This window comes from Numenius arquata, chromosome 5 (genome assembly GCF_964106895.1).
Source record: "Numenius arquata chromosome 5, bNumArq3.hap1.1, whole genome shotgun sequence".
NCBI lineage: Eukaryota > Metazoa > Chordata > Aves > Charadriiformes > Scolopacidae > Numenius > Numenius arquata.
In genome coordinates this window covers 62243773-62271012 of record NC_133580.1, presented here as the reverse complement: position 1 = coordinate 62271012, position 27240 = coordinate 62243773, and the positions used below count along the sequence as shown (strand labels likewise).

The 27240-nt window shown below is 36.1% G+C and overlaps 1 protein-coding gene across 1 annotated transcript; it reads right to left on the bottom strand.

The window, feature by feature from the left end:
* Positions 1-130: 130 nt before the first annotated feature.
* NCAPG (non-SMC condensin I complex subunit G) lies at positions 131-27019 on the bottom strand. The gene is made up of 21 exons (XM_074147651.1): positions 26909-27019; positions 26082-26297; positions 25046-25274; positions 23452-23597; positions 22489-22573; positions 20049-20241; positions 18003-18152; positions 15540-15680; positions 14435-14558; positions 13000-13089; positions 12620-12799; positions 12047-12157; positions 10790-10909; positions 8994-9230; positions 8487-8668; positions 5871-6045; positions 5384-5545; positions 4360-4531; positions 1615-1707; positions 1076-1154; positions 131-251 (listed from the first exon to the last, which is right to left on the bottom strand). Exons 1-21 carry the CDS (start codon positions 27017-27019, stop codon positions 131-133), a joined length of 3117 nt encoding a protein of 1038 aa, XP_074003752.1.
* Between the last annotated feature and the right edge of the window lie 221 nt (positions 27020-27240).

Here is a 27240-nt window from a genome sequence, read left to right as displayed (position 1 = left end):
TAGAAAATTCTAAAATTATAAATGATTATAATATAAAAAGAGTTAAATATGACTAAAACCAAAACAAATCTTATTTTTCTAGTCTGATGTTAACTATCAGCATTAGCAAACCACTTCTCTCCTTTTGCCTTCATTGATCTGCTTCCCTGTTCAAAAGTCCTGAAAGATTCAGTCTTGTCAGTGCCGCTGTTTTTGCTCGTCTTGAAGGCCTTGAACTTGACACTGGGACTGATTCTGGAATTTCATCACCACTGAAATGTAAAATATTTTAAAGTAAGGCCAAAAAGACTAAGCAAACTGAAGAGTTTTTATATTAACAAACTTCAAATACAGTCTTAAAGAGCAAAAGTACTTCTTCCCAATTATGAATTTTTGAGAAGAATTATTAACCTTTTCCAAGTGATATAGCAGTATCAATGAGTGTTAGCAGCTGCAAAGTAAGCAAAACTCCCAAAAGATTAGGTGGTTTCAAAGCAAACACATCCAATATGAAAAAGGGAATGATTGATCCTGGTTACCCTAAAGTCTATGGATTACTTGCTTGAGAAAGAGTGAGCACAGCTGAAAATTGAAAATTACAAAGATAATGTCATTTTAATGCTTATATCCTACAAAATCATAAGAAGAAAAATTCTAGAAGCTTATCAACTACATGTTGAAAAACAAGCAACAAAAATGTGGAAGGGGAAACAGAATTTAAATAAAATTAAAAAAGTGATTCCTCCACAGAACAGTTATTAAGAAAGCAGAAAAAGTGACTGGAAGAAGAGTAATTACATAAGCCAAAAATCTAAGTTTTGTCAGCTGGAATGTATATTATCTCTACGCACAAAAGGTATGCTAAAAAAAAAAAAATTTACAGGCTCTTGGGCAATGATAATAAAATACAAAGCTGTCAAACCTGTGATTGCTTCAAAAGTTATCAGTTCAAATAATTTTTTTCCTTAAATGTTTATCTGCGTATTAGCAACACAGAATAGTAAAGATGCCGGTTTTGGAAAGGAAAAACATTTGAATTAGATTTCCTTGCTGGAACAGATATCATGATTTTGACAGCGGAGAGAAAAGGATTTACCTTTCACTACTGCATTTCACAGTTGTGCCAGTTTTCCTTCTGCTCACAGACCTCACTTCCGCTGCTGCTTTCCCTGGTCCTAAGTAGAAGCAAAAGTCTCTTTTCATATCACGATACCGTTTCTTTTCTAAAACCAGTTCTGTATCTGTCTTCAATGTTTGATATCGCATTGAAACATACACATATGCAGTCACCACAGATAGAATGTGGCGGCAACAACAAAAAGCTTGCCATGTACCACTTCTCCCATAAGCATATGTACTGTACATTACTGTAAATGACTGTGGCCAAATTACCTTGAAAACCTGTAGTCGGGAGTTGTTTTGTTTTGTTTTTTTATATCTGTGTTGTTGGGAGAGACTAATAGCCAAAAAAAGTCCACAAAACAGACTATTCTAAACCTTTTAACAAATAAAATTTTTAAAACTACAGAGTATGAAGACTGAAAGGTTTTTACATCTACGCATTCACAGAAAGTTACTATGAAATTATTTTGTTAGAAACAACTAGTATTGTGGCCAGAAAAAGCCAGTGCATACCTTTGCCAGCTTTGTTTCTTGTAGATTTCGATTTTGCAGTTGCTTTACTTTTAAATTCATTAACTGGAGTATGAAATGCATCTATATTATTTTCTGTGAAACAGAACAGCACATGCAGAAGTTATAAACAACTTTTAATTTCTCTTAAGTACCAGTATTTAAAATTCTGTCTGTTATATAAAAAAGCCACAGAATTTTAACCCCATTTTTTCCTTAAACTAGACATTAGATAAGGCGGCTAGGAGGAAGTTGAAAATGTCACTCAGCTATAACCCTGCCCCAATATAGGTCAATCACATGGAAGCTCTTCCTGAGAATTGTGTAGCCCCTTCCATCGTGTCGGAAGTCAAGCAGGCTGGGTGGAAGACCAGCTTGTCTGACCAGGGAACTCCTCGTGGAGCTCAAGAGGAAAAAGAAGTTGTACGATCTCTGGAAGCCAGGTCAGCCTTCACAGATTACAGAGCTGTGGTTCACATGTGAAAGGAGAACACACAAAAGGGCAAAGCACAATTAGAGCTGAAACTGGCCAGCGTTGTGTCAGATAGGAAAAAGGGCTTTTTTAAGTACGTTAAAAGCAAGAGGAGGTCTAAAAAACCAAAAAAACCAAAACCATTGGACCAATACTCTTTGAAGATGGTCACCGGACTAGTGAGAATGAAGAAAAAGCAGAGGCATTCAATGCGCTTTTTTGCCCCAGTCTTTAATAACACTGATAGACCTCGGGCGGCCCAGTCCTCTGAGCTGGAGGACCATGAGTGTGGGAACAGTGACCTTCCACTTGAAATCACTGAAATTACAAAGCTTGTATCAGCTAAATGTCCATAAGCTGAATATGAGCCAGCAGTGTGCCCAGGTGGCCAAGAAGGCCAATAGCATGCTGGCTTGTATCCGAGTGGCCAGCAGGACTAGGGAAGTGATTGCTCCCCTGTACTGGGCACACTGGTGGGGCTGCACCTTCAATACTTCAGTTTTGGGCCCCTCAGGACAAAAAAGGACATTGAGGTGCTGGAGTGTGTCCAGAGAAGGGCAAACCAAGTGGCAAAGGGTCTAGAAAATAAGCTTTTTGAGAAGCGGCTGAGGGAACTGGGGTTGTTTAGTTTGGAGAAAAGGAGGCTGAGGGGAGACCTCATCAGTCTCTACGGCTTCCTGAGGAGGGGAAGTGGAGAAGGAGGTGCTGAGCTCTTCTCCCTGGGATCCAGTGACAGGACACGTGGGAACGGTTCAAAGCTGCACGAGGGGAGGCTTAGACTGGACTTTAGGAAGGATTTCTTTACCAAGAGGGTGGTCAAACGCTGGAAGAGGCTTCCTAGAGAGGTGGTCAATGCCCTAAGCCTGTCGGTGTTTAAGAGGCATTTGGACAATGCCCTAAATAACATGTTTAACTTTTGGTCAGCCCTGCCTTTTGGTCAGGCAGTTGGACTAGATGATCACTGTAGATCCTTTCCAACCAAAATATTCTTTCTAGTCTTAAAATTTCTAAATTTTAGGAAATCTTTCTTCAGCGATCTCTGCTATTGCTAGGAAGCTTTTTTCCCCAATGTCAAATCTAAATCTCTTTTGCAGCAACCGAAGGACAAAAATACTGTCTGTTGTCCTTTTTTGCTCACAGCTGTCATTTACAAATTTGAAGTAGTAAATGTTGCTTTATTCTTAATGATCCCAGATTTATTTCGGGAGGGGTGGGAGAGGGAAAGGGGAATAATGCTTTTCTCCTATAGCCTGCTTTTTAAAAGTGCTCAAAAATCCTCTTTCATGAGAAATTCATACCAAAAAGTATCATCAGATGCTAGCAGAAAACAGTATAACTATTTTCTCAAAAAACATACTTCCAACTTCCCATCCAATAGATATTTGAAGACATAAACATAGGAGATATAAAAAAATTAAAGTACTTGACACTTCCAGAAACAATAGATTAAACCCCTGAAATAATCCACTATAAGATATAAACAAATAATTAAAAGAAACATTACAAGAAAACGTGATCTGCTTAGAACAGTTGCATGCCATTATCTCTGCTTTACTGCTGCAAGCAAACCTAAACAAATTTCACCAAATTGCTTTTCTGCTGAAAAACGTTAAGACTTTCTGTGCCACCAGCATAATGTACACTGCTAAGGCACGTGCAGTCTTCCAGCCAGTTCCACTTCAAGCTCCTAAGTAGCCTTAAAACCAAATCTGTCTCCAATATACGAGCTGGTAACAAGGACATTCTGGTGTCATCATTAAAGATACCAGCTCGGTCCTGCTTTAATGCAGCCTGCAAGAAGCACCGGCATGGTCTTAAAACCCCACAAAGTACTTGTTTCTTCCTCCAAGTTAGGAAGTCACATTCTAAAGAGGAGTTAGTCACCGGTAGCGTTTAGCAGGCACACGAGCGTGCTAAACTGCTGGAAAAAAAAAAAGTGCATTTTAATACTGTCTTTGTTAAAAAGGAAGAGCTGCAGGGCAGACTTTAAGACTCAAAATACAGCATTGGTTATACTACAGTAATATTGAGAATAAAAAAGACAGTCTGATCAAAAAGCAATAAAAAATGGAAAATACTTCAGTACAAATATTTTAAGCTGTATGCATATTTACTAGAATTTACCTAGAATTTAACTAGAAATTACCTTTTCCCTTTTTTTTTTTTCCAAAAAGTAGATTAATTTAACGTAGGAAAACTAAAACTTGTTTTCATGTGCATCTAAACAAGTCACTCAATCATATACCTACTACTAAACTAAACCTCTCCTGAATTACCTCCTTCATTTTGAATAGCATTTTCAGATAATGTGACGTCAGTTTCCTGTGTCCTTTCAGAGAAGCCGGTTTCCTCAGTCCTTTCAGAGTGGTCTTTGCAAACACCAGGACCTTTTGTCAAGTTCATCTTGAGCTTCTCAATAGCTCTTTGACACAGTTTATCTTTCACTTTCTGGAGAAGAGACATTCAATGTTAAAAGCTACTTGATTTTAAAGCTATTTCTTTTATACATTAAAATACCCACTAATAGAATTAGTTAAATTTACTGTACAAAGAATACAATATGTGACATGAAAATCATTAGTCAACACTTTCCCCATCAACACTAGGCACCGAAACCCCAAAATAAATTTTGGTTTTCATTTTTAAAGGAAACTTAAAAAACATTAAAGTGACTGGACTTTTCCAGCTGAGTCCTGGAGCGTTGCTACCTCTGGATGATACACCCATAGTAGATCAGCATTCATTTCAATATTTTAATATACAGTTGTCTTCTGTCATGCTCCCAAATTTTACTTTATTTTTTCTATATTAATAAAAGCATCAATGTAAAAAATTTCACATCAGCCTTGTAATCCCTTCCCCCTTCATCTTAAATCAAGCACCCTTCTCACGTTGCCTAATGATCTTACAGTTATGTAAGATTAGGCATAAAAATTCAGCTGTTAATAATTAAACAACTAACCAAACTATAAAAGACTTAATATTGAATTTAATTTTAACATAATAAAATTAACTACACCACAGCTATCAAAAGAACTTACTCTACTGAAAAGTATCAAGTTGGGCACACTGTTTCATGCTGGTTTTACTATCTATGGTAGCTGAAATATGCAAATTACACAGTAACATCAGCTCAGATTTTTGTAAATGACTCATTGAAAATTAATTTTCAAAGACTGGTTAAAAGAGAAATTCCAGTTGTATTGCCATAGTAAACAAAAGGCACTTCACTTTTAAGCTTATCGGAATATTAGATTGCTAGTGATTAAACCACTAAGGACCACCTTATTTATATACTACCTCTAGAATCTCATTGAGCAGAACCAGAAGATTCTCTGTGGAAGAACTGCTGAGTTCTAGTGAATTTAAAGCTTTTGCATAAATACGAACATCTGGTGCAGTTGGGTCCATCAAGATTTCATTGCAAATTTTCATTGCTAAACTATCATGCACTGTCAAGTCCTGTAAAGGAAAGATATCAGATATCAGAAATTTTCCTGGGAGCTATTTACAAAAGGCAACGAGATCATTCTGATTTAAGCAGCTAATGACCAATCTTACAAGTTCCTACTACCATTTTTTTAATTGTAAGAGGGAGGGGAAACTGGCGGTAAGGGGGTGGGAAAGGAAGTTCAAGCTAAAAGATTTAATTACCTGAACAGTCACTCATTTAATCCAGCTTCTGGCACTAGGAATCTCAGAGAGGCACAGAGAGCTAGCAGTAAATGAAGGTGGCCAGGTTTTAATCTCTAGACACAAATATTGCTTTCCTCCAGTTTAACTGTACCTGATAGTCCTGAGACTTTTTAGACTGAGGTTTCATTCCACTTGGTCTGGTCAGGTCTACTAACAGTTCAGAAACATTACTGACATCGATTTCAGCCAAAGGTGAAGTCGCAGGAGCATTTAGCAGTGTTTGCAGAGTTGGAAGATAAGCTTCTTCAAAGCATTCCTGGTTAGACCTGTTTCAATTGAGTCAAACATCAGTAGCAAAATGAGACAAAAATCAAACCTTAATTTGCCCCTAAATTTCCTATTCTATGATGAGAGATCAGAGACCCATTATGATACATCAATCAAAGTAAAGTGGGAGCAGCCACCTAGGTAGAGACAGCCAGCAGGAGCAAGACATCAGAACTGCTTCACAGAACCAATTTCTTTTAAGTTTCAGCACATACTATTTCAAGTAAGTTTTAAGTAACACTAACTGCCTCTGAACAGTTTGAAAGTTCTTACTTTCAAACCCTTACTACTGAAAACCCACCTGATCTATACAGACATGTTCTCTCTTAAGGGACAGAAACACATTTCTATAAATCTTTTATTTAGATTAATGTCTTCTCCTCATTCCTCCTTCCTGCTAGCGTTATTCTTTAGGGATACTTCTCATTGTGCAAGAAAGCCTGGCAAAAAACATGCAGTGGTTAACAAGATTTTTGGAAGAAATGCTTGTGCTTTCTTTTCTTAGAAGAGTTAATAACTCCTGCCAAGCAAGTCTAAAACTCATGTTGCACTTGGTTCTGCAGCAAGATGGCTAAAAGTTGTCTAAAAAACAATTTAAAGGTAAAGTGGTGAAGTGAAGCCTATTTTGTTTCTGATACTTGTTAACCTTTTATTGGAACCCAAATAGCTCCAGGAGAAAACTAAGAAAGTAACTAATTTCAGAAAAGCAGAGTGATTGCTCCTGGAATATTAAGCCAAATCAGCAGACCAAGAGACCTTTTGAGCACTAGAACTGGGGCAAGAAAGAACGGAACCAAGAACTCTCAGCAGCCTCAAGGCTTTAGATTGGCTCAAGTATAACTGAAGTATCATTCAGATTATTTCCTGTTAATCAAATAAATAAATAAACTGAAGTCTAGTAGCTTATAGGCACAAGGCACAAGTTTCTCCTCTCAGGCTACCAGAGAGTTTATTACTCTTCAGAAAAAATTCCATGAATAAGTATTTTTCACTGGTTACAGGATCCTATCCCTAGGTATAAACCTCTGCCAAATCTCATTCATTAACTGAGTTTTCCTTTTCTGAATGGCAACTTTGCAGAGAGTTCTGAATTACACATGGTAATTCATAATTCTTGTCTAAAAATACAGTATCGGTAACCGAAGACACTCCATGATTCAAAGTGAACCATTTGTGATCCAGAATGCAAATAATGTTGAGAGAAAAATCAATGAGGTTTCCTAACTAAACAGAGACTCCAAATCAATGAGTCAAACTAAGATTTAGGATTTTTTTCTCCATGATTTTTCTGATTTTTGCTGAAAGCATACACATTGCTTTTCTTTTCAAGAAAAAGATCATCTATGACGTACTAGAAGGAGTTGCCTCGTTTGCAAATGACTTTGCCTGAGTAATTCTATGTATTTCAATCATTAATACTTGCAATAAAATAAATAAATATATATAAAAGATTTACTGGGTCAGAAGACTACATTCACAGGTAAAATATTATCAATGTTAAAAGTTTCAATTTGTTACTCAATATCAGAGATACTGGAAGCACATGAAATTAGTTTTTCTGTTAATTATTTTCAAAAGATTTTAATTAAGGAAAACTTTTTTTTTTCCTGACAACAGCAAAATACACTTGTTTGGGTGTTTTTCCTCTCCAAACCAACTCCCCTTTGAACTACTCCTCTTAAAGGGGCAGTTTATAGCCCACAAAAACTGTAATTCAATTTGTTTTGGAAAAATATATAGAAAAGGTAATATATAATAGGCCTAAATTACATCTTAACCATAAAAAAGCAGATAAGAACTCAGCTAATTCAGACTGGCTAAACCCATGAGCAACAACTGAAAAGTAATTTAAACATTTTTTTCCTTTGAGCAAGTGAAAAGATATGAGAATTACTATTTAAGCTCCTATCCCCTTACGTAACCTCTCTACCTCTTTCGTCCAGTATCAAAACAAACAGGAGATTTTGAATCTGCTGTGAATTTAGATTGGAGTACCATTTGGTTAAAAGCCAAACCAAACCAAAACCAAAATCCCAACCACAACCAACCAAAGCCTGCTGCTTTCCTTTGAAGCACTCCTGGCTAGCTAGTTTTTAGTGACACTTCGAAGTCTACCTGTAGTGCTCAACAGCATATATAAGTAAAGCACATCTTTTTAAATCAATCTTTTATTCAGCATCTTGAAGAACAGTTTCAATTATAGGCTTAGGAAAGAAAAAAAGTAGAAGGCCACAGGGGTCAGAGGGGAATTAACAGAAAATCTTCAGAATAGTCACAGGTTGAGATTATGTGTGTTAAAAAGTAATACGCCCCAGCGGCTGAACTAGAGCTTTAGGTCTAATTTGCATTTGTGCAATTTCTACTTGTGCAAGATCAAAAAAGGTTCCTAAAGCTGCTAGATCAATGTATATTTTCACATAATAATTTACAAAGGCCATACCTATTTGCATAAGCAAATAAAGGGAAGAAAACTCCCAGACAGTGTCGAAGGCGAGTATCCTCTTCAGTCACAGGATTATACCACAACAAAACGAGACGAGAAAGAAGCTTGGCACTAATCAGCCTCCCAGAGAACATCAGTTTGGCTATTCCTTCTGCAGCTTCTGTCCTAAGCTCTGAAAACTGAAGAAAGAACTGATGATATACACAACACCAACCACAGTGTTTTTCATTAATACTTCATAAAAGCAGCGTACATCCTATTTTGCCAATCAGTTCTCTACGTTCACAAATTTGCACCTGACCAGAATTCAAAGCTAGCTCAAGAGTAACATTAGTCTCTATCAGTGACAAACTTGTGGTCATTTTCTAGGATAACTATTTTAACATTAAACCATTAATCAATTACACATTATGTAATGTTCACGTACAACTTAATTGGATGGTAAACCTTCTGCAAAAATCATTTAAAAAAAAAAACTTGGGCAAATTTTACAGTATTTCTTACCTCACTGTCTAAGAAACCTGAAAGAAGATGCAGGAGGCTGTGAACTGTAGCAGTCTCTTCTTCCTCCTCTTTTGTTTCACTTTCTTCCTCACAATTTTCAGTACTAATCTGTACATCTTCACTTTGAGAATCACTGCCTCTTCTGGCTTTAAATGGCTCGATTCCAAACAGCATTAGTTGATCAAAGATTGCCTTTAAAGCGCTGAGCTTTACCTTTATATTATCTATTTGTAAAACCTAGGTTTAATAAGGAAAACATATACATCATTTTATAGTAGATCACCAATGCTAACATTAAGTATAATAAAATTTTTTGCTTTAATACAATTGTTTAGTTTTGGAAACTTTTTATATTACTTGGGACAAATTTCAGACTTTAGGAAGGTGTGATACGAGTTTAAACCTGAATTTATAATACAGTCTGGGAAAGAATTTATGAAGTCACCTGTGCAATTTCCATTACATAAAATCAATTGAATCTCACTCACGGAGTGAGCATACATGTAGGAGATGTAATTTTATTGTTCAACTTCTAAACAGATATTGGACAAACAGGAAGCCTATTTACCTATAGTAGCTTCATAGTACTAGGCACTACAGAGAAAATACATACAACAATCCCTGCTCTGAAATACTGTATGGCTTAATTAAAATAAACAGTTTGTAAAAAGACAGCAAGGAGCAAGATAGTAATAAAAGTCCAACATGCATAGGTTACTGAATGTATTATAGTTCAAATTAACATTCAAATAAAACCATACATAGTGAGTTAGCCTAGAGATCTTAAGTGTGTTTAGCCCAACACCCTGCTTTTGAAGGCAGCCTACACAAAGAATATGGCTTTTAGTACCTACAGAAATTAAGTAATTAAGTCTAAACTAAGCTGCTGAAACAACTGAAATCCTCCCTAAAGAGATTTTTAATGAGACATACTCGAAGGCAGATTAAAAACAAACGGATTTGCTAACTTTATAGGAACCCAAAGTTCTCCTGCTATGGTGATTGACAGCTCTATCATCTTGTCTGAGATGAGCATATCAGCTCAAGGCTGTCAACTCTTTTGAGCATGCACATGAATACGCTCTTAATAAAGCACACTGGCCCCCTACACTCTTTCAAAGCCAGGGTCTGAAAAGTTCACAATAGTGTCATCTTTTATATAATTAGCTCAGCATCAGAGCATTTACCACAAAGGTGGGAGATGAGATGTGGGTACTATGGCACACAGTATGTTCCATATTCATAGATGTTTGGCCATGCTATTGCTTCTTGGTTTGAATATTGCTTTATCCTCTAATTAACAACTCTTACTTAATCCATACAAAATTAATAATTCAGAAATTAAATTGGACACCCAAGATCACAGATAAGTATGTAACAGAAATTAAAAATAAACCATCAGAGTCATATTTTTGGTTTGGTTTCCCAAGGAAGAAAGGCTTACAGAATCCTACAGCTTCTCTTTTCTACATTAATAACATGAATACATGACAGATTTCATCCAGATTTGGAAGAGAAAGTGAGACCTTACTGGTACAGAATTCCTACAAACTTTCAAGACAATAGGTGACCTTACAAAGGAAAATCATGCTACTACCAAGATACAATATAAGCTTGAATATTATTAGACATCAGAAAAACCCACATGAAACCACACTCTCCAGATCTTTAGGAAAGCAAGAATTACTGGTGCTCAAATAACGTAACTACATAGAATAGCTTGATATATATACAAGCTAGTTTTATTTACTTAGTCACACAGACCATCCTTCCATTCCCCATCAGACTTTTCTTACCTGTAACAGCAATGCAAGCTGCTGTCGGGCAAATTCTTTGTTCTGAAGGGCACAGCAACCCAAACACAGAACTGCCATATTTCTCACAGCTGGATGGACATTAGTTATGCCAGGAAGTATCTGGAAACAATAGTATTACAATTTAGAGTTGAAATACATAAACTGAAAATAAAACACTGACTATTAAAACCAGCTTACCTGAACCTAATCTAGTTTTGATACAGGACTGGAAAGTGGTAGCTTCTATATACTCTGCTTATACAGAAGCAGATTGAGTATGCTTTTTCAAATCAGCAATAAAATAATGGCAAAAATTACGTGAGTGTTTTGCTTTGTGTTTGTTTTTAATAAGTATTTGTTTTCAAACAAAATTGAACTGTCCACTCATTGTCAAATAAAAAAAAAAAACAAAAAGAAACAAACAACAAACACAACAAACTTACACATTTCTTCACAGAAAACATTAGCATTCTTGCAGAGAAACAACACCCAGTTCCAAGGACTAGACCCCTTGCTGGTGGAAATCGAGGCAAAAAAGTTGAGTACCTCAGCCTTGTCCATGCCCTGAGTGACCAGGTCTCCCGTTTCCCTCCAGAGAGGGCCCACATCTTCCCTAGCCTTCTTTTTGTCACTGACATACCTACAGAAGCCATTTGTTGATTTGCCAGATTCAATTGGTGCTATCAACCCCCTTTCCTTTGACCGGGAGGAGTGATGAAAAAACTACCTGTGCCCCAGAGTCCCTGACCGCTACTCCCATTTTTCCTTGCATATGGAAGGGACAAAAGAGAGGTCTATAAGAGTTCCAGTCTTTCCTAGATGAAAACCTTTTGACTAGAAATGCAAAAAAAAAAAGTATTCTTAAGGTTCTCTATTAGAAATCTCGTAACTTCAGCTGATAGCAAATGCAAGTAACTATAGTACCAGCAAGGGCAGTCAGCAGATGCCTACGCATCACATTTGGCACAGGATAACTCAGCACAGTCCAACACTGTCATACATTAGTCAAATATTTACCATATTCCTGTTTTATTTCAGTTTCTCTCTGCCACAATCAGTTCTGGCATAGGAGCTCAGAACAGCATATCTGGACTGCACCTCCAAGACACCAGGTTTTGGGAAAGCACCAGACACTGCACTACAGATACAGCAAAGTGATTGTGAAATAATCACAAACCATCTTGCCAGCACCCAAAGCCCAGCTATGACAACGTATCCATTTTTATTATAATGTAAATAGTATTTATTCTGACATACCAGAGATTCGATGATTTCTTTAATGGTTGGATCAATTCCTTTAGAAAAGGACATGATCTTCAGAAGCTCATAACACATCATCAGACACTTCAACAGTGTTTCAGGATCATTCTTCAAGTGGGTCGGGGTAAAGAGAAAAATGTTATTAATACAAATGGTGGCTGTGATAAGGAGAACGGAGACATTAATCATAATTCTTCCCTACCCAAATAAACATTTCCTGTGCACTACACATTCGCTGTGCAAGAATATTAATCAAAATCTGTCTATAAACTATGATGAAAAGAGATTCAGGTTCATGTTTTCAGTTAGTTAAGAGTAAAAACAGTAAAAACAAGACCCTTGAAGAGCTCTTTAGTTTCTCAAGGACAAAAGAGCAGTTTAACTGCAATTCAGTTTTTGCTGGAGCATACCGTCAGCTTGTATACATGCAGAAGCAGAATACTAGTATCACAAACGTTCATCTTCAATTTTAAAAATTTAGATTATACAAGGCTAAACTAGACTTCTTTTAAAACTATGAATAAACATGAAAACATAACCAGCACTTGGGAATACAGGAAAGGAAGAGACCTTTTCCACACGCATTTCTTTAATTTCAGCTTGCTCTGCTGCTTTTATCAGATCGTTTTTATTGTGTTCCAATTCAGTTATTTTCTCTTTTAATACTGATGCTTTATTAAAATCCTGTAGAGTAATGCATTCTTCCAAAGCTTCTCTTGCTTCAAAAAGTTTCACTTTTATTTCAGCCAACTGAAATACAAAGCAAGAAGAAAGTTAATATATTATAACCATTATAATATAACCATATAATATAATTATAACCATAACCTTAATGGTATTAGCCAAGAATACACTATTGACACTAGTCAATAATACACTACTATATAAAACTCTCACTAGATGAATATGCTTTAAAAAAATATTTTTCTTATTAACTAAAATCTGCTTACCTTAAGCTCCCGCTTTCTTATTTCAGCAGCTTCAACAGGCTGGTCGACTGTAACAATTGGCTCACGAACTTCTGATATAATTTCTGCAATCTATTGTTACAAACAGTATGTGTGTCATTGATTTCAGCTCAGATGTCAGATTAAGCATTTAACTTTTCCAAATTTAGAAGACCATCCTTCTGAAAAAATATCAAACGCTTGTGCAGTTTCCCTTAACAGTTAATTCACTGCAAATAAATCCTCAATTTGACAATAAACAGTCTAACCATGAAAGTTCAGTGTTTTCTACCATTTGGCTAGGGAAGCAAGAAAACAGAAGACTGTACACCCATGAATAAGTTCAGCAGTTTCTATGCCAGCAGTTCACAGGCATCATCTCCTCTAGATCCAAACACGTGCTTTAAAAGGAATTACTGGTAATGAGAGTAAGGTTTTTCATCTGTTACTACTTCAATCAAAATACAACTAAGAACACTATAATTTAAGGTCTATAAACCACCATCTGTAGTATAAGAAGCCATGCAAGTCATTTAATTTGAAGCCAAATACATGCATAGAAATAGAAGCAGAACTCGGCTGAGAGTTTTTCTCTTGGTTAGGGGTTTTCTTTAAAGTCAGACCCACTACATTAATAAAAAATGAGATGAAACATGAGGGAAAACTAAAGACTGAACAAGACAGGATAGCCTTAATTTGATTTATCTTGTATCAGATCACCTCAGTTTAACTTCCTCTCAAGCTGTACGAAATCAAGGGAATGTTTTGAATCAGTGTATTTCACTAGAATAACAGACATGCACACATTTACTATTACTATTGTACTATAATGCTAAGATTACCATAGTTCTTCCAACGTAATCACGAAACAAACCTATATCCTAGCTTCACACACTGGATTGAGGTTTTCCAAAAAGTGGTCTCTGTCTTTAAGTCCAGAGTTCATTTAAACTATTTGAGCAAAACCAAGAGGCTATTTTTCAGGAGTCAAGTTTAATTATGCTATATATAAAGACTCTACTATATAAAATACTTTTCCTGTAAGGGTTTTTAGTACCTATCTCAGCTAAAAGGAGAGAAAACTAAAACCTGGAAATGTACATTATCCTCAATTTGAATGTTCTAGTCAAAACTGTTTGGATCTAATATGACAAAGGATTCTGAAACAGGCAGTCGAAGTGTAATACTTTCCTAATTTGAGGATTACATTTACAACACCAGCTAAATTCCTAAAGATCTTTAGGCAACCACAAAATGCAGCTATGCAAAAAAAAAAAAAAAAAATAAGACACAGTAGGGGGAGAGGCAGAACATAAAGGCTTTTCCAAGCTAAAAATAATTTTAACTCCTAATATTTCTGTTACAATGCCTCATAAACACTGTTTGATATATGGGGAAGGCAGAGCCTAGCAAACAATGAGCTTATAGAATTACTTACAGTTTGAATCCTTCTGTCATCATCCTTAATGATACCGAGTAATCTTTCCGCAAGCAGAGATACAAGGGCTGTTGAAGTTGCAGGAAGAACGAGAATCTTTTGTAAAGTAACTAAGAGATGCTTTCTGCATTAAAGAGAAAAAAAAACAAACAATCTGCTTACTCAAGAAAGTGGAAGAGTTAATATTTTACCTACTTTGAGTTAGTGTGCTGAAGACTATAATACATAATATAGCTATAGAGAAGCTTTTCTTAGAAACTGCTGATTGTATTTTCTTATTTAGCAGTGTTTGTCTTTTCCTGATTTTACCTGATCTCTCTTGACTAGAAAATGCTGACTCTTTTAATCAGGTGTCACTACTGTCCAATGAAAGGTCATACCAGCAGAAAACAGTCAGAGTATCAATACTGTAGAATGCTTTCATAGACATTATCTGGCTGGAAACTAAAAAAAAAATTACAAGTTAAACTATCCTGCCAGTCCAGCATACATCTAACGCATGCCACAGTTTGAAATTATTGCTGTGTTTGTACTATGAGAACTGCAATTTTTTCATAAAATGCCTTTGATGGTATGAACTTCCAAATTTATTTGCTCTTTTTACTTCACATCAAAAGGCTGTTCAAATTATAGGAATGAGTCAGTTAACACAGTCCAATTCAGCTTGGCATCTAAAACATCTGTAACCTTTTAGGCTTTAGCAGACTGGGCTTGAAAACATAAGAAACACACATGCTACTTACTACAAGTCATCTGCTGAGAAGTAATCCATTTATCTCCTTTTATTTTTTTATATACTAAGTTTCAAGTGAAAAGTCTTGTAACTTCATAATCTCAAGAATACATTACGAAAAAAACTGAATTTGTTCCCCTCACACACAAAGTTGTATCCGCATTAAAACTCATTTTTCCATAACAGTAAGCAGATGATATTTGACACACTTTTGGGAACATTTCCATTAGAGACCATGCCTTTTTTTTCCAGCTAGCATTAGAACTGTATTTTGTCTGTTTGATCAGGTTATTTTCCCAACAAAGGCTCTATGCCTCTCCACAGGCATGAGTGCCATAAGCTTAATAACACAGATTTTATATTTAAATTTACCTTCCTCCCTCTTCTGTGGTATCCATGCAGCCTATGATAAGAATCAGTTGCTGGCCTATAAATTCTTTTGTCATCAGGTTTTCAAAACAAGTAAAGTCTTCTCTTTGTTCCTCGCTAAGGACTGGCATATTTTGAAGGTAACTGAATCCAAATAGAACAGATATCATTACATTCAGAATCATTGGTGGAAAGAAACAAAACAAAAAAATAATCACAAAACTAAAAAAAACCCCAAACACACACCCCACCCCGCCCTGCCAAAACAGACAGCCCCAAACCCCTACCACTTTCCTGTCCTGTATAAATAAGCAGCTACCTTAGTTACAAACCTTAAAAATTAATGTTTGTGTTCTCCTTTTCATAAATTAATAGTTCCAGGATGTTAGTTATACCAAATAATGTAGAGTTTAAAAATAATGCACTTCATTAAAAAAAATCCCTTGTTTGAGAATGGAAAACAGTGAGAAACAGAAAATGACAAGTTACACTTGTACACGTGTTTTCAGTTCTGTACCCCTGCATAAAGGCAGCATCTTAGGAATAAATGTATACGTGTACCATTTTTCATATATATAACTAGAATTTCTCTGTATATTTAGGTACTATGTATTCTTCTGCATGTTCAGAAGTGTTATATTGTCTACAAGACAAAATGCAAGAAAATCATTAAAGCGTGCAGTGAATTTTAAATTCTTTATCTGATCAAGTATGCCATCGCAGAAGAACAACAATCTGTTGTCAGACACACTCAAACACAACGCATGGAAACTGTAATCAGTTTGTTCCATTTTTTTAATTATTTTTCTAAAGTTATTGTTCTTTTATCTATCAACAAAAGCATGCATGTTCAGAAAATCCTGACTGAAACATATTGTGTACAAAATTCAATACTGAATATAATGCAATATATAAAATTCAAATACTGGTATGAGCTGTGAAAGAGATGCTTATTTTTACGACAGCTTTGCAGATAGTTTTCAGCAACAGCTCATGAAATATAGTAAATTTAAAAAATTTCTTCAAAGTTAGGACAAAAATGTAGCTACTATTTAAGAACACCTTCAATTACAGCAATGCAGGCAGCTATTTCTGATCATTTAACAATGTTATCTGCACCAGATAACAGTGAAATACCTGTGTGAAGCTTACAATCTCACTTTTTTTCTTAAGTATCATTGACTTGCAATTTCTCATTCCTCCTCACTGATACTCTCACAGTACAAATAGGGACTCGGATTGTACTGTTGCAAATCTTACCTGAAACAACTGGTGGCAGAGCTCACCAGTGAAGAGTTTAACAGCTGATACTACAAACGAGTACCAGCAAACCTAATCAATCTTACTCAGCCTCTTCCTGAAGGGGAAGATAATTGAAGGCATTTTGAGTAAGATCAGATGGAAAAAAGACAAGTTTTTTTTTGGAGAACGCATGTTTTATGGATCCTTAAATTAATTATGAATGAATAAATTTACACCCACCAGACTGGATCCACATTTCAAAATTAAGGAAGCACAGATGCTTCTTTAATTAAAAATTTATGAAACATGTTAGCACATTCCACATTGAAAAGTAGCAATGATTTCTGTAAGTACTGCTAGTATACTACACCCACTGAAGTGAGAAAAGAATACACGTATTTTTAACTGGAAACATCTATCAAAAAAATGCATTTATCAGCAGATCTGATTTATAATCATTTCAGGAAAATTCACCCTACAAGTACAATATCTTAGTTTAGATTTCTCAGCATTCTCCATCCTCACAGACATAAATTCTGTTAAAATTTTATGTTAAGACTAAAATATCCCACTGAAACAAAAAAAAAAATTACCTTTCTTCACTTTGGTAAAAAGATTGACTTAACAAAGCATTCATTTTTTTTCCCCGATTATACGTTCAGTAATAGACTCATTTAACAGCTCTGTCACTGCCTTCAAATACAAGTTTTTGGGAAGCATGCCTGCCTGAGCAGGAGAAAGAGAAGGGAATGAACTTTCTGTTTCAAAAACGTTTCTCTTGGGGACAGCAGCCAAATTTTACTTTATTTTCACAAATTGCAACAATGAAAAAGTATCAGTTTCTGCAAGCTCTTTGCAAACACACAACAACCTACAGAATAACAGATGGACAAAGGATAGCTGCGTATTACACAACTATTCTATTACCTTAAATGGCAAAGAATTACATGGTATTGTTCTAGAAGTCCATCTTGCTGATAATTAATGAGAAAGGACATTCTAAAAATTGTTTTCAAGTTATAAATTTGCTTTTTACAGATTTTGTTTAAAAGTAAACTCTTAAAAATCCTTAAAAAATTAAAAAAAAAAAAAAAATCACTGTTCAAGCACAACTTTGGCTTTAGAGGAAACCTGTATAGTTGAATAAAAGATATATTCTCTATTTAAAAAAAAAAACAACCATCTATTTTAGTGGCAACAGATTTATTTTTAAATGTAACGTACCTTAATAAATAATCTGCATATATAGCTGGTTCTGGCAACATCTGTTCTAGTAAATCTTCACCTTCTTCACCTTTTGATTTTAGATATTCACAAAGACATCTCCAGTATAACACATTCTCAGCTGTTAAGTTTTCCAGTGGAATCAGTTTTCTAAACAAAAATAAATAAATAAATAAATAGAGATAAAGAAAATAGGGTCAAAACCAACAAATGCCCAACAATGATTATTTCCTAAGATGAAAATAAAATCCTGTCAAAGCTATTCCCCACAGAAATAGACTGACAAAAATAACTTCCTCTTTCTTAAGCGAGGAAACGGAGCTCCCCGAGTGCTCCCCGTGCAGTGCACTTTTCAGTATTTTAAATCAAGTCTGTTCCTATCATTTTGCAGAAAGATTCTGCTCAGCCCTTCAGACCTCCTAGCACAATCACCTCAGTACTTTAACTCCATGAAATATTGTTATCACTGTACTAGTCTGGAAAACTGAATTCCATTAATCTGCAGAAATGCAACAACTGCATTACATTATATTTCAGCTTCTGTTTATGAATTTTCTTCCATTCTTAACACATGACCTTCACACAACATTAAAGTAGCAATCATAGTATGTCAAATGCAAAAAGTAACAGAACTGCTCCTCAGCATCTCTGTAAGCTCACCCTCTGATTGCCAGTCATATGCCCCCCACTCCTTTTTTTAATCAGTCTTTCCCATGCTAAGCATGACATATAGTCTTTGTTTTTAGAAGCAGAACATTAAGTTTTGTGTTAATTCTACCTCAAAATAGAAAAGAGAGTATCACTGTCAGTGGTACTTTTCACTCCAGTGATTCCTATTTTACTTGCAAACTATCAATAACAATTATGGTTTTCTTTTAGGTCCCTCATACACACGAAAAAAAAAGAAAACAAAAAAAAAATCCAACATGTAGATGAAAACTGATCATTTGGTGGCTTCACATTAATCTGACAAGTCTTTATTAAAAAGTAAATTTAACAAACAGAAATCACAGGCTTCAAAAATCTAAACTTTTATTATACAGATACTGCATCAGAAGCTGTAGTAAGAAACACAAGAACAAGCCTTATATTTCCCATAAATCAAATCACCTCATTACAAGCTGAATAATTTCACTCCCTTCTCAAAACGTCATTAGTCTAACAGATCTACTTCTTAAAAAAAAATTCTCATTTTTTCAGAAATAAAGCCTCATTTTGTGCAGGATCAAAGTCCATAACTATATAAATATATATAAATATATGGATGAGTCCATAACTATATAAATGTTTCCTTTGAATCTCTTAAGATATTGGCACATTTCCAGAGGCTGTGATAAAATTATTTCACCATTATTTATGCTTTTTAAAGCCAGACAGGCCCACATTTATAGCTTTGGAGTGCAATGCATGTAGCATCTACTGATTTCAAAATATCTGTCATAAGCTACTACTGGAATCCAAGACACTTCATATGATGACATTACACATTTTCCCCAAAAACACAGAGTAAGATTTTGTTATTGCTTTTTAATCAGTGACAATTTGTCATTTAAGTTTATCATCTGAGATTAGACTCCTATCACTGCTAATAACCATTCCACTCTGGTTGCCTCAAGTAACTTAAGCCACTTCTTCTCACAATTTTTCACCTCCCTTAGCAATTTCCTGCAATTTCTGATTTCTTTTTTTTCCCTTCTGCCCTTCATTTTTGCTTTATGGATCTTAATATTCATCACGTCGCCATCTTCATAGCTTAGGAATTCACTTAGTTAACTTCTACCGAACATTAACAGAGGAAAAGAAGCCTCTAAGATATGTCAAGCTCTGTTAATATCAGTAAAATACCTCCAAAAGAAGGCTGAAACACAAGCCAAACAATTCCATTCTGGCTGATTCTCCAGACAGTTCATGGAGACATCATGGCTTACACCACAGTATCAGTGTTTTAGCACAGGTAATAGTTACTCTGCTCCCCATTTAGGTAACACCTTTAATATTCTTACACAAAAATATTCATCTTCTGGAAATGAAAATCGATCTGCATACCTGCTGTCAAGGTTTTTACAGTTCTGAACAAACTCATGAAGTGGAGATAGTGAAAACATAGCATTTAGTACTGAGATGGCCACTTCTGGGCAGTTTTCCACATCCAGTCGATGAAGCAATTCTAAAACATCCCCTTCAGTCAATCGTAACCAGGCTTGAAGCAGCTTCTTCTTCATTACCTCCTTAACAGCATCTAATAACACCAGAATTTAAATGGTTTAAAACATTAAATGTCAAAAAATACCAAGTTTTCAACATATTTTCACAAATCAATTTTCTATAGAAGGCTTTTTGAAAAGAAGTTTTATATAATTGAACTTAACGTTACCTTAAAAAAAGAGAAAAAAACAACAGTTAAACAAGAACTATCAATGGAGCACTACTACATTTTTGAGGCAATATTTTTCCCCACAGGGAATAAAAAAAACCAAAAAACCTCTATCCAAAAACTGGTACATCTAAAGACAGCACCTCAACCCAGAAAATCTACAAACCGCGAACTCTTGTAGAGCAAGGAAATATTCTGGGGAAGCATTTTTATATACTTGCTCTGTTTCAGGCATTTAGAAATCGGCTGCTTTTGGAGGCAGGATACTACTGTACAGACCTTTAGTCTGAACTGCCACACGGAGTTCCTGTGTTAATTCAATTATTCAATCAGATTATGAAATCTACATAAAGACGCTTTAAGTCCCTCTTCCCCGTTGCCACAATGAACAGTTTCTGGATCAGTACAGTAGTATTTAATCAAGGAAAAAGTATTTATGGGAACATCTAGAATACATACATCCACACAGATTTAAGCTGGTAGGTAGAAATGGTGGATGACAAAACATAACTAGAGCACGATACAAGTATGCTCTTAGAACCTTTTAGAAAACAATACCCAGTACAATAGAAGCAATGTAGTCCACACACACTAACAACATTAATCTTTCCTCTTATATGTAACTCATGATAATAAAGACCACTTAAATATTGTCAAGAGTTCAGAGAGCTGTAAAAAGGCCTTGAGAGAGCTAAATTAAGGTCCTTAGATTGAGAAACCTCTCCAAGCTGAAAAGCATCAACTAGTAGGATGTAGTAGAATGAAAGAGAGTGGAGAATTGACAACTGAATGCAACCTGAAAAGCAGAACTAAGCAGAATCTGGATGTCTTCTAGGTCTTGTTTAATTATAAACCCTTGTTCTAAAGCCGATATGGGAAAACATCCATGGAACATGGAAAAAGTTTCAACCTAGCTACCTTGAGCAAGTGGGTTCCCTCCTTGCTAGCTTGGGAGTTACTCAGACAAGCAAATTTGATAGATATACGTATTCAAGGTCACAGAACTTGCAAAACAGATCAAAATGAGGGAATATTAGTCGTTCTATACTGCATAAGAAAGCACTCAGCTGATCCTCTCTTCCTTTGCTGTCAAGTACACTCTAACAATGATCCCCAACTAGCCAAAAACAAAGGTAGATCAAAAAAACCACGTGCATACATGAAACACCTTTAAGAGGTCCAGTTACCAATGAAAACAGTACTTTTGTTTTCTGTTTTAAATGAATATCCACATAGGTCATATTTCTCACAGTTCACAAGCAGTACATCACTAAGCCAAGAAAACTCCCAGTAAAATTCAACAGGGCTTAGTACAGATTTTCCAGACAAAGTATGTGGATGACACAGTAGCACACTTAGTAAAACCAGCAGCTTTTATTGTGAAATTCACATATATAATTGCCGTTGTTGGGAAAAAAAAAAAAAAAGGCATGTTATATGTAGGCAGGCCAAAATTGTCTCACTCCAATGCACGGGACCTTTTGATCTTTCGGCAACGCCACCACACACAATTATGGGTACATTCTGAATGGCTCTTTAGATAAAAATGATACAGTACAGAACACATCAAAAAGAATAAAGCTGCTTCATGATGAGGGTCAAATCAAAAATTCATTAAAAAAATTCAAGCTAGTTAAACAAAAAGCTAAACAGCTGAGAAGACTCCTCACACCAAAGGCACACAGGAAACATTTTCAAACAATCATCAAATTGATATTAATGTTTACATTTCAATTCTTAAATATATTTACTAGTTACAAAAATACTGTAATGAAGTGTATTTCAAAATACACTGATCAAATCGTTACATTTTTGTACTTCTATGTCTAATTACGTTGTTGGTTTTTTAATTTTAATACCATTTCATCCTATTTTAGAGTTCAGTGGCTTTCAAGTTTTTTGAAAGTGCAAAACCTTTCTGGTTTGTCCACTATAAGGGGACTGGAAAACCAAAGCAGCAGGCAGAATTTCTCCTGATTCAAGATTTCCTGGTACCCCAGGAGCTCCTTATTATTACCATCACAGCTTCCACATAAATCATCACCCAGAACATTTGAAAGGATTCTCTCTTAAACATTTGTATTAAGATGTTGAGAATAGATGATCTCTTACCAGATCTGTCATTAAGTCCTTGTTGCAACAATTTTACTCTCTGCGCTATTGACAGAGCTCTCATGTGAACTTTTTCTGCCAAAACCTTAAAACAAATTAAGACAGTAAAATACATTTCTACAAATGATAACAACCGTATTCATTAGCTGCCTGTGGGTTCAAACTCTCAGTTTTATCCATCCACAGAAGCCTCAAGTCAACAAAAGCCTGTAATATCTATACCATAAGCATTGTATCAGTATATTAACAAGCAGATTCTTGTGCATGGAAAAAAATGTAAAATAAATAAAGAATAAAGTTAACAAATAACTTCAAAGCTTGGCAGCTTCTCTTAGTGCAACACCTAGATATGAAAACTATTTTCTCTTTAAAGCTCTAAGAGCAATGAATATCTGCAATGAAACGACTAAAGTATGTGCTTTTCTTAAAGCCTACTAACACACAGATTCAGTTAAAAAATAGAATTTAATCTAAATTAAGAAAGAACAGAAGATGGTTCTGTGTGAAAAAATTGAACATTTTGTTTCAAGATCTTGCCTAAGATGCCTGTACAAGTAATGCTTGATACTTCTCAAAACTGGAATACCAAAAATATGCAATTTTTTACACTAGTATTGCTGTGAATTATCTAATATGTAATAACAGAGAAGAAAAATTGCTTCACAAACATCACAAAATGCATAGACAGAAAACAAAAGATTGTATACTTAGTATACACTTTTACTGTCTGATCCTGAAGAGCTGAGTTCTATCACAAAAGCAATTTCTGTCAAGCAAGTTCTGCAGTCAAGTTTAGGGGTTTTAACTTGAAAACTTGTATTAAATCACTCCCCTTCAAAATTCTGGCAAGTGAAAATAAATAATTTAACTGTTCTCAGTGTATAGCCAATGAAATATAATAAAAGTTTTAAAGCCTTTTTCGTAAGTCAGTCTTTGAAATTAATATTAAGTGCTTCAATTTACCTCATAAGCGAGCTTCCTGACAGCTTCCTTTACATCCATAGTGCGACCTACAATTTTTGGCAAAGTCCTCGCTGATGGAGCAATACATGACAGAACTGCACGCCTCACTTCTGAATTTGAATCATTTTCAAGTAATGTGTTGTAGACTGAAAGTAAAATAGTCATAATAATGTTTTCATAAGAGTTTAAAACACTACAGAAAACCAGAAAAAACTAAAAAAAAACCAACAAAACCAATCAGCAGCTATTTTTAAAACCTTTCCTCTGCCCCTGCATAGCTCATACAAATTTAGGGAACAGTTTAGGGCCACCGCCCTGAGATTTTACGGTAATTACATGCTAAGCTATGATCTCAAAACAAATTTAACTAACAAAATAATATTTGCAATCATAAGTAGGATCCTCAGCAAATAATTCTGTAAATTGCTACTCTAGACTCCACCTATAAATAAGCACTTTATCATTTACTGGACAAAAAAGATAAAAATTAAAAAGCTTCCAAATGTTGGCTCCTTAAGACCTCTATTCACTGTCTATACATCCTAATTACCTTTGAGGCAGATCCTCAAATTTTCCCATAGATGGAAAACGGCAATCTCCTACCAAAACTCAAATAGTAAATCTCTCATGTAATGTTTTTTGTTATATTCTTGACCCTTCTTCACCTTCTTGCTCTGTTAGACAATAATTGACTATGAATTTATAAGCTCCTAAATAAGGAGCTTATAAACAAACACTTAGAAAATATAATTTCAAAGAAGGTTCCTTAACAACAACAAAGAAATCCCAACTAACTTACTCTCTTCACAAAAGACAATGTAGTTTAATCAGGGCACAATTTACATACCAGTTGTTCTGGCACAAACCTACAGACTTTCCACCTCGAAGCAATGGAAGTAGAGGCTTAATAAAGAGTCATACCATACACAAAGAAACCTCAAACCAGCACAAAAACAGTATCAAGAAACCTGGGTTACAAAGGTGCTAATCTCTTAGAGGAATTGATCCATGAACAAGATGAGATTCCCCGGGGGGGGGGAGGGGGGGGGGGAGGGGAGGGGGGGCGGGAAATGCGCCAAAAAAATCTTTGGTCAGCAACGTCAGTAACCAGTTTGCCTCTCATGGAGCAGACAGCCATAATTTGAGACAAAATTAGTTTTTCTATTATCACCTCCACTCCTCCAAGTGTTTTTGTAGAAGTTCAATTCAATTAATAGTACAAAGCTCCTTAGAGGGCAAGAACTGAAAAAGCACGTATCATATCTCCACCCCACTTCACAACACACCATTATTCTCACCATCCCTCAGTTACATTCAGTTCACAGAATAGCTTGAGCCCAATATAATTTGTCTGTCATTTAATCACCAGTGGATCTCTCCTTCAAGCAGTTCTGTCTTCTGCCCTTGAACATACACAACTCTCATATCTACAATCTCCTCTGGCAAGGAGCTCCACAGTTTAAGAATTATTACAAGAATCCCCTCTAAGTTTTGTTTACTCAGTGCTTAAAAGAAATGCTTTAAAATGTCTTAAAGTAATGTAAATCAACAAATGTTGTTCTTAAACAAAAGAAAAAAATCCAATACTACTTACTATTAACAACTGGACAGTTTTCATCCTTAGGATCTTGAAGTCTCGACAGGGCCAAGACAGCTTGAATTCTCACATTTGAAAATTTATCTTTAAGTCTAATCAGCATAGCTTCATTAATTTTATCAAATAAATCATCATCAATCTGGGCATTCTCTGGCATATTTCCCAAAATCTTATTAACAAGCTGGCATGTTCGAAACCTAACTGCATGGCTGTTCGCATTGTGAGACTTAGGGAAAGACAAAAACAAAAGTATTTTCATAATCACACTTTTCTCATTTCCAACATAAAGCTATTAACATGCACATGCAAGTAGTTAATATTCTGTACAGTACATGAAATATGCACTTCTGTATTTCAAAAGCTTGCCGTATTTAAGGAAAACACTTGTGGCCCACCACTTATATCAGTGGCACTTTACATAATCAGTCACGTCTTCACAAAGGAAGAAACACGCTTACCACTCAGTGCAGGCTACTGTACGTTAGCTAACTTACCCCTCCATAAAACATCACAAGTGAAAAAAAATAAAAATGTTAGCAATGATGATTAGTGATCTTGGCCTGACCAATAATTTCTCCTTATCAAAACACTAGTTTAAGAAACTGTAATTCTACTTGTGTTTTCATGTTATTGGAACTGTCAGTATTCGTTATAACACTTGCAATAGGCAGAAATGAATACTTATGCCAACCACATGAAAGATCTTTTAATATTTTTACTCATCAAAGAAGCAGTATAAATTCATTTCCATGACACTTCCAGAATTCCACACTTACAAATGCACGTACAGTAAAGCGTATAATAACACATCTGACAGCCAAATAAAAAAGCAATTCGTATTTTCTCATGGGCCTAACTTTTGAAATCCAGTTGCTGGGGCAGAGGGGGTGTGGTGTTACTTGCAGAGCGCTAGCTTTGCTTTCACTTTTTACGTTCTAGCTTGTTGGTATCATCCCCAGCGCCAGCAAGTTATCCCTGCTGCATGAAGTTTCCATTTGTTAAGTTAAAGCTTTAATAATAAGTGTTACTATACCTCAAGCAGAAAGTTAAACACATAATTCAGAAGCAAATTGTCTTCATCTTCTTCTCCTTCCTCACTACCATCCTCTTTCTCCGCTTGATAAAATGAAGTAACAAATTTAGCCACAAAATCGATGACTTGTTCCACTGCTGGTTCCCGTCTGTAGATTATCATAGCATACTTAAGGAAATGAATGAACTTTTCATGAAAATCCTCCTTATCTTCCAACTGAAAAGAAGTAAGAATCAAACCACAACAAGAGATAACTACCTGGCTCATCTTTTGAAAGTAGTACCACAGAAAAAACAAATGGTTTTATTATAACTGACAGCTTCCATTTCAATTTTTAAAGCGCTAAAGCCAGTAGTTAGGGCATACCCACTACTGTGCACTCTTCGCTGAATATTTTGCTTTAACATCACAGCGGGCATATCTCTTGGCCGCTGGGCTCCACTCGGGAGTTTACACTTACTTCCTAATAGGTTTCAGAACGGCAATCGACACCCTCATCCGTTATTATCCTCTGTCACATCTACTTCTCAGATTTCCAAACACCTTCCAGCAACACCGTTAATAGCTGCCGTGGGCCGTTCTTACAGCCGCGATCGCAGGAGACAACCTTGTATAGTCAGTTTAGCGTGTGGCTTGGTGTTTCCTTTAAATCGCAGGGCTTTTCTTAGTCATACTGGCCTCACCGCCTGTTTTAGGGGGAACAGGGCCAAAGAGGGTCCGTGCCCTCTGAAATAAAAGCCGAGCAGACCCTGAGCGCCCTCGCTTTCCCGTTAGCCCGGCGGTGACCGCTCCGCCCCGCCGCTGGCACGCCCCGAGGGCGGCCCTACCTGGTTATAGGTGCTCTTCAAATCCACGACAAGTTTCGCGTGGTTGTGGTGAGGCTTCTGGGCCAGCTGAAAGGCTTCTTTGATTTGCAGAACCTTCTTTTTCGCTCCCATGGCTGCAGGGGAGACGGTCCCCTCAGGACACCCCGCTCCGGGCTCACGTAGCGCGGAGCCGCCGCGGGAAGGCGGGGAGCTGCTGTTCCCCCCCCACAGAGGGCCCTACGGCGGAAAGTCCCTAAGCCGACGGAGGCTCCCGCCCCACAGCCGAGATGAGCCGCTCCTCGCCTCCCGCTCCAGCCGCGGGGCCGCCACCACAGACCGACTCTCGCCAGCAA

What these genes read in the sequence shown, in the direction of transcription:
- NCAPG (XM_074147651.1), bottom strand. Translation starts at nt 27,019, where the DNA reads ATGGGAGCGAAAAAGAAGGTTCTGCAAATCAAAGAAGCCTTTCAGCTG. An exon ending in ACCACAGAAGAGGGAGGAAG is followed by an intron (nt 14,559 to 15,539) that starts GTAAATTTAAAT and finishes TCTTTAATGCAG; the next exon opens with AAAGCATCTCTTAGTTACTT. An exon ending in AGCTTGCATTGCTGTTACAG is followed by an intron (nt 9,231 to 10,789) that starts GTAAGAAAAGTC and finishes TATTAAACCTAG; the next exon opens with GTTTTACAAATAGATAATAT.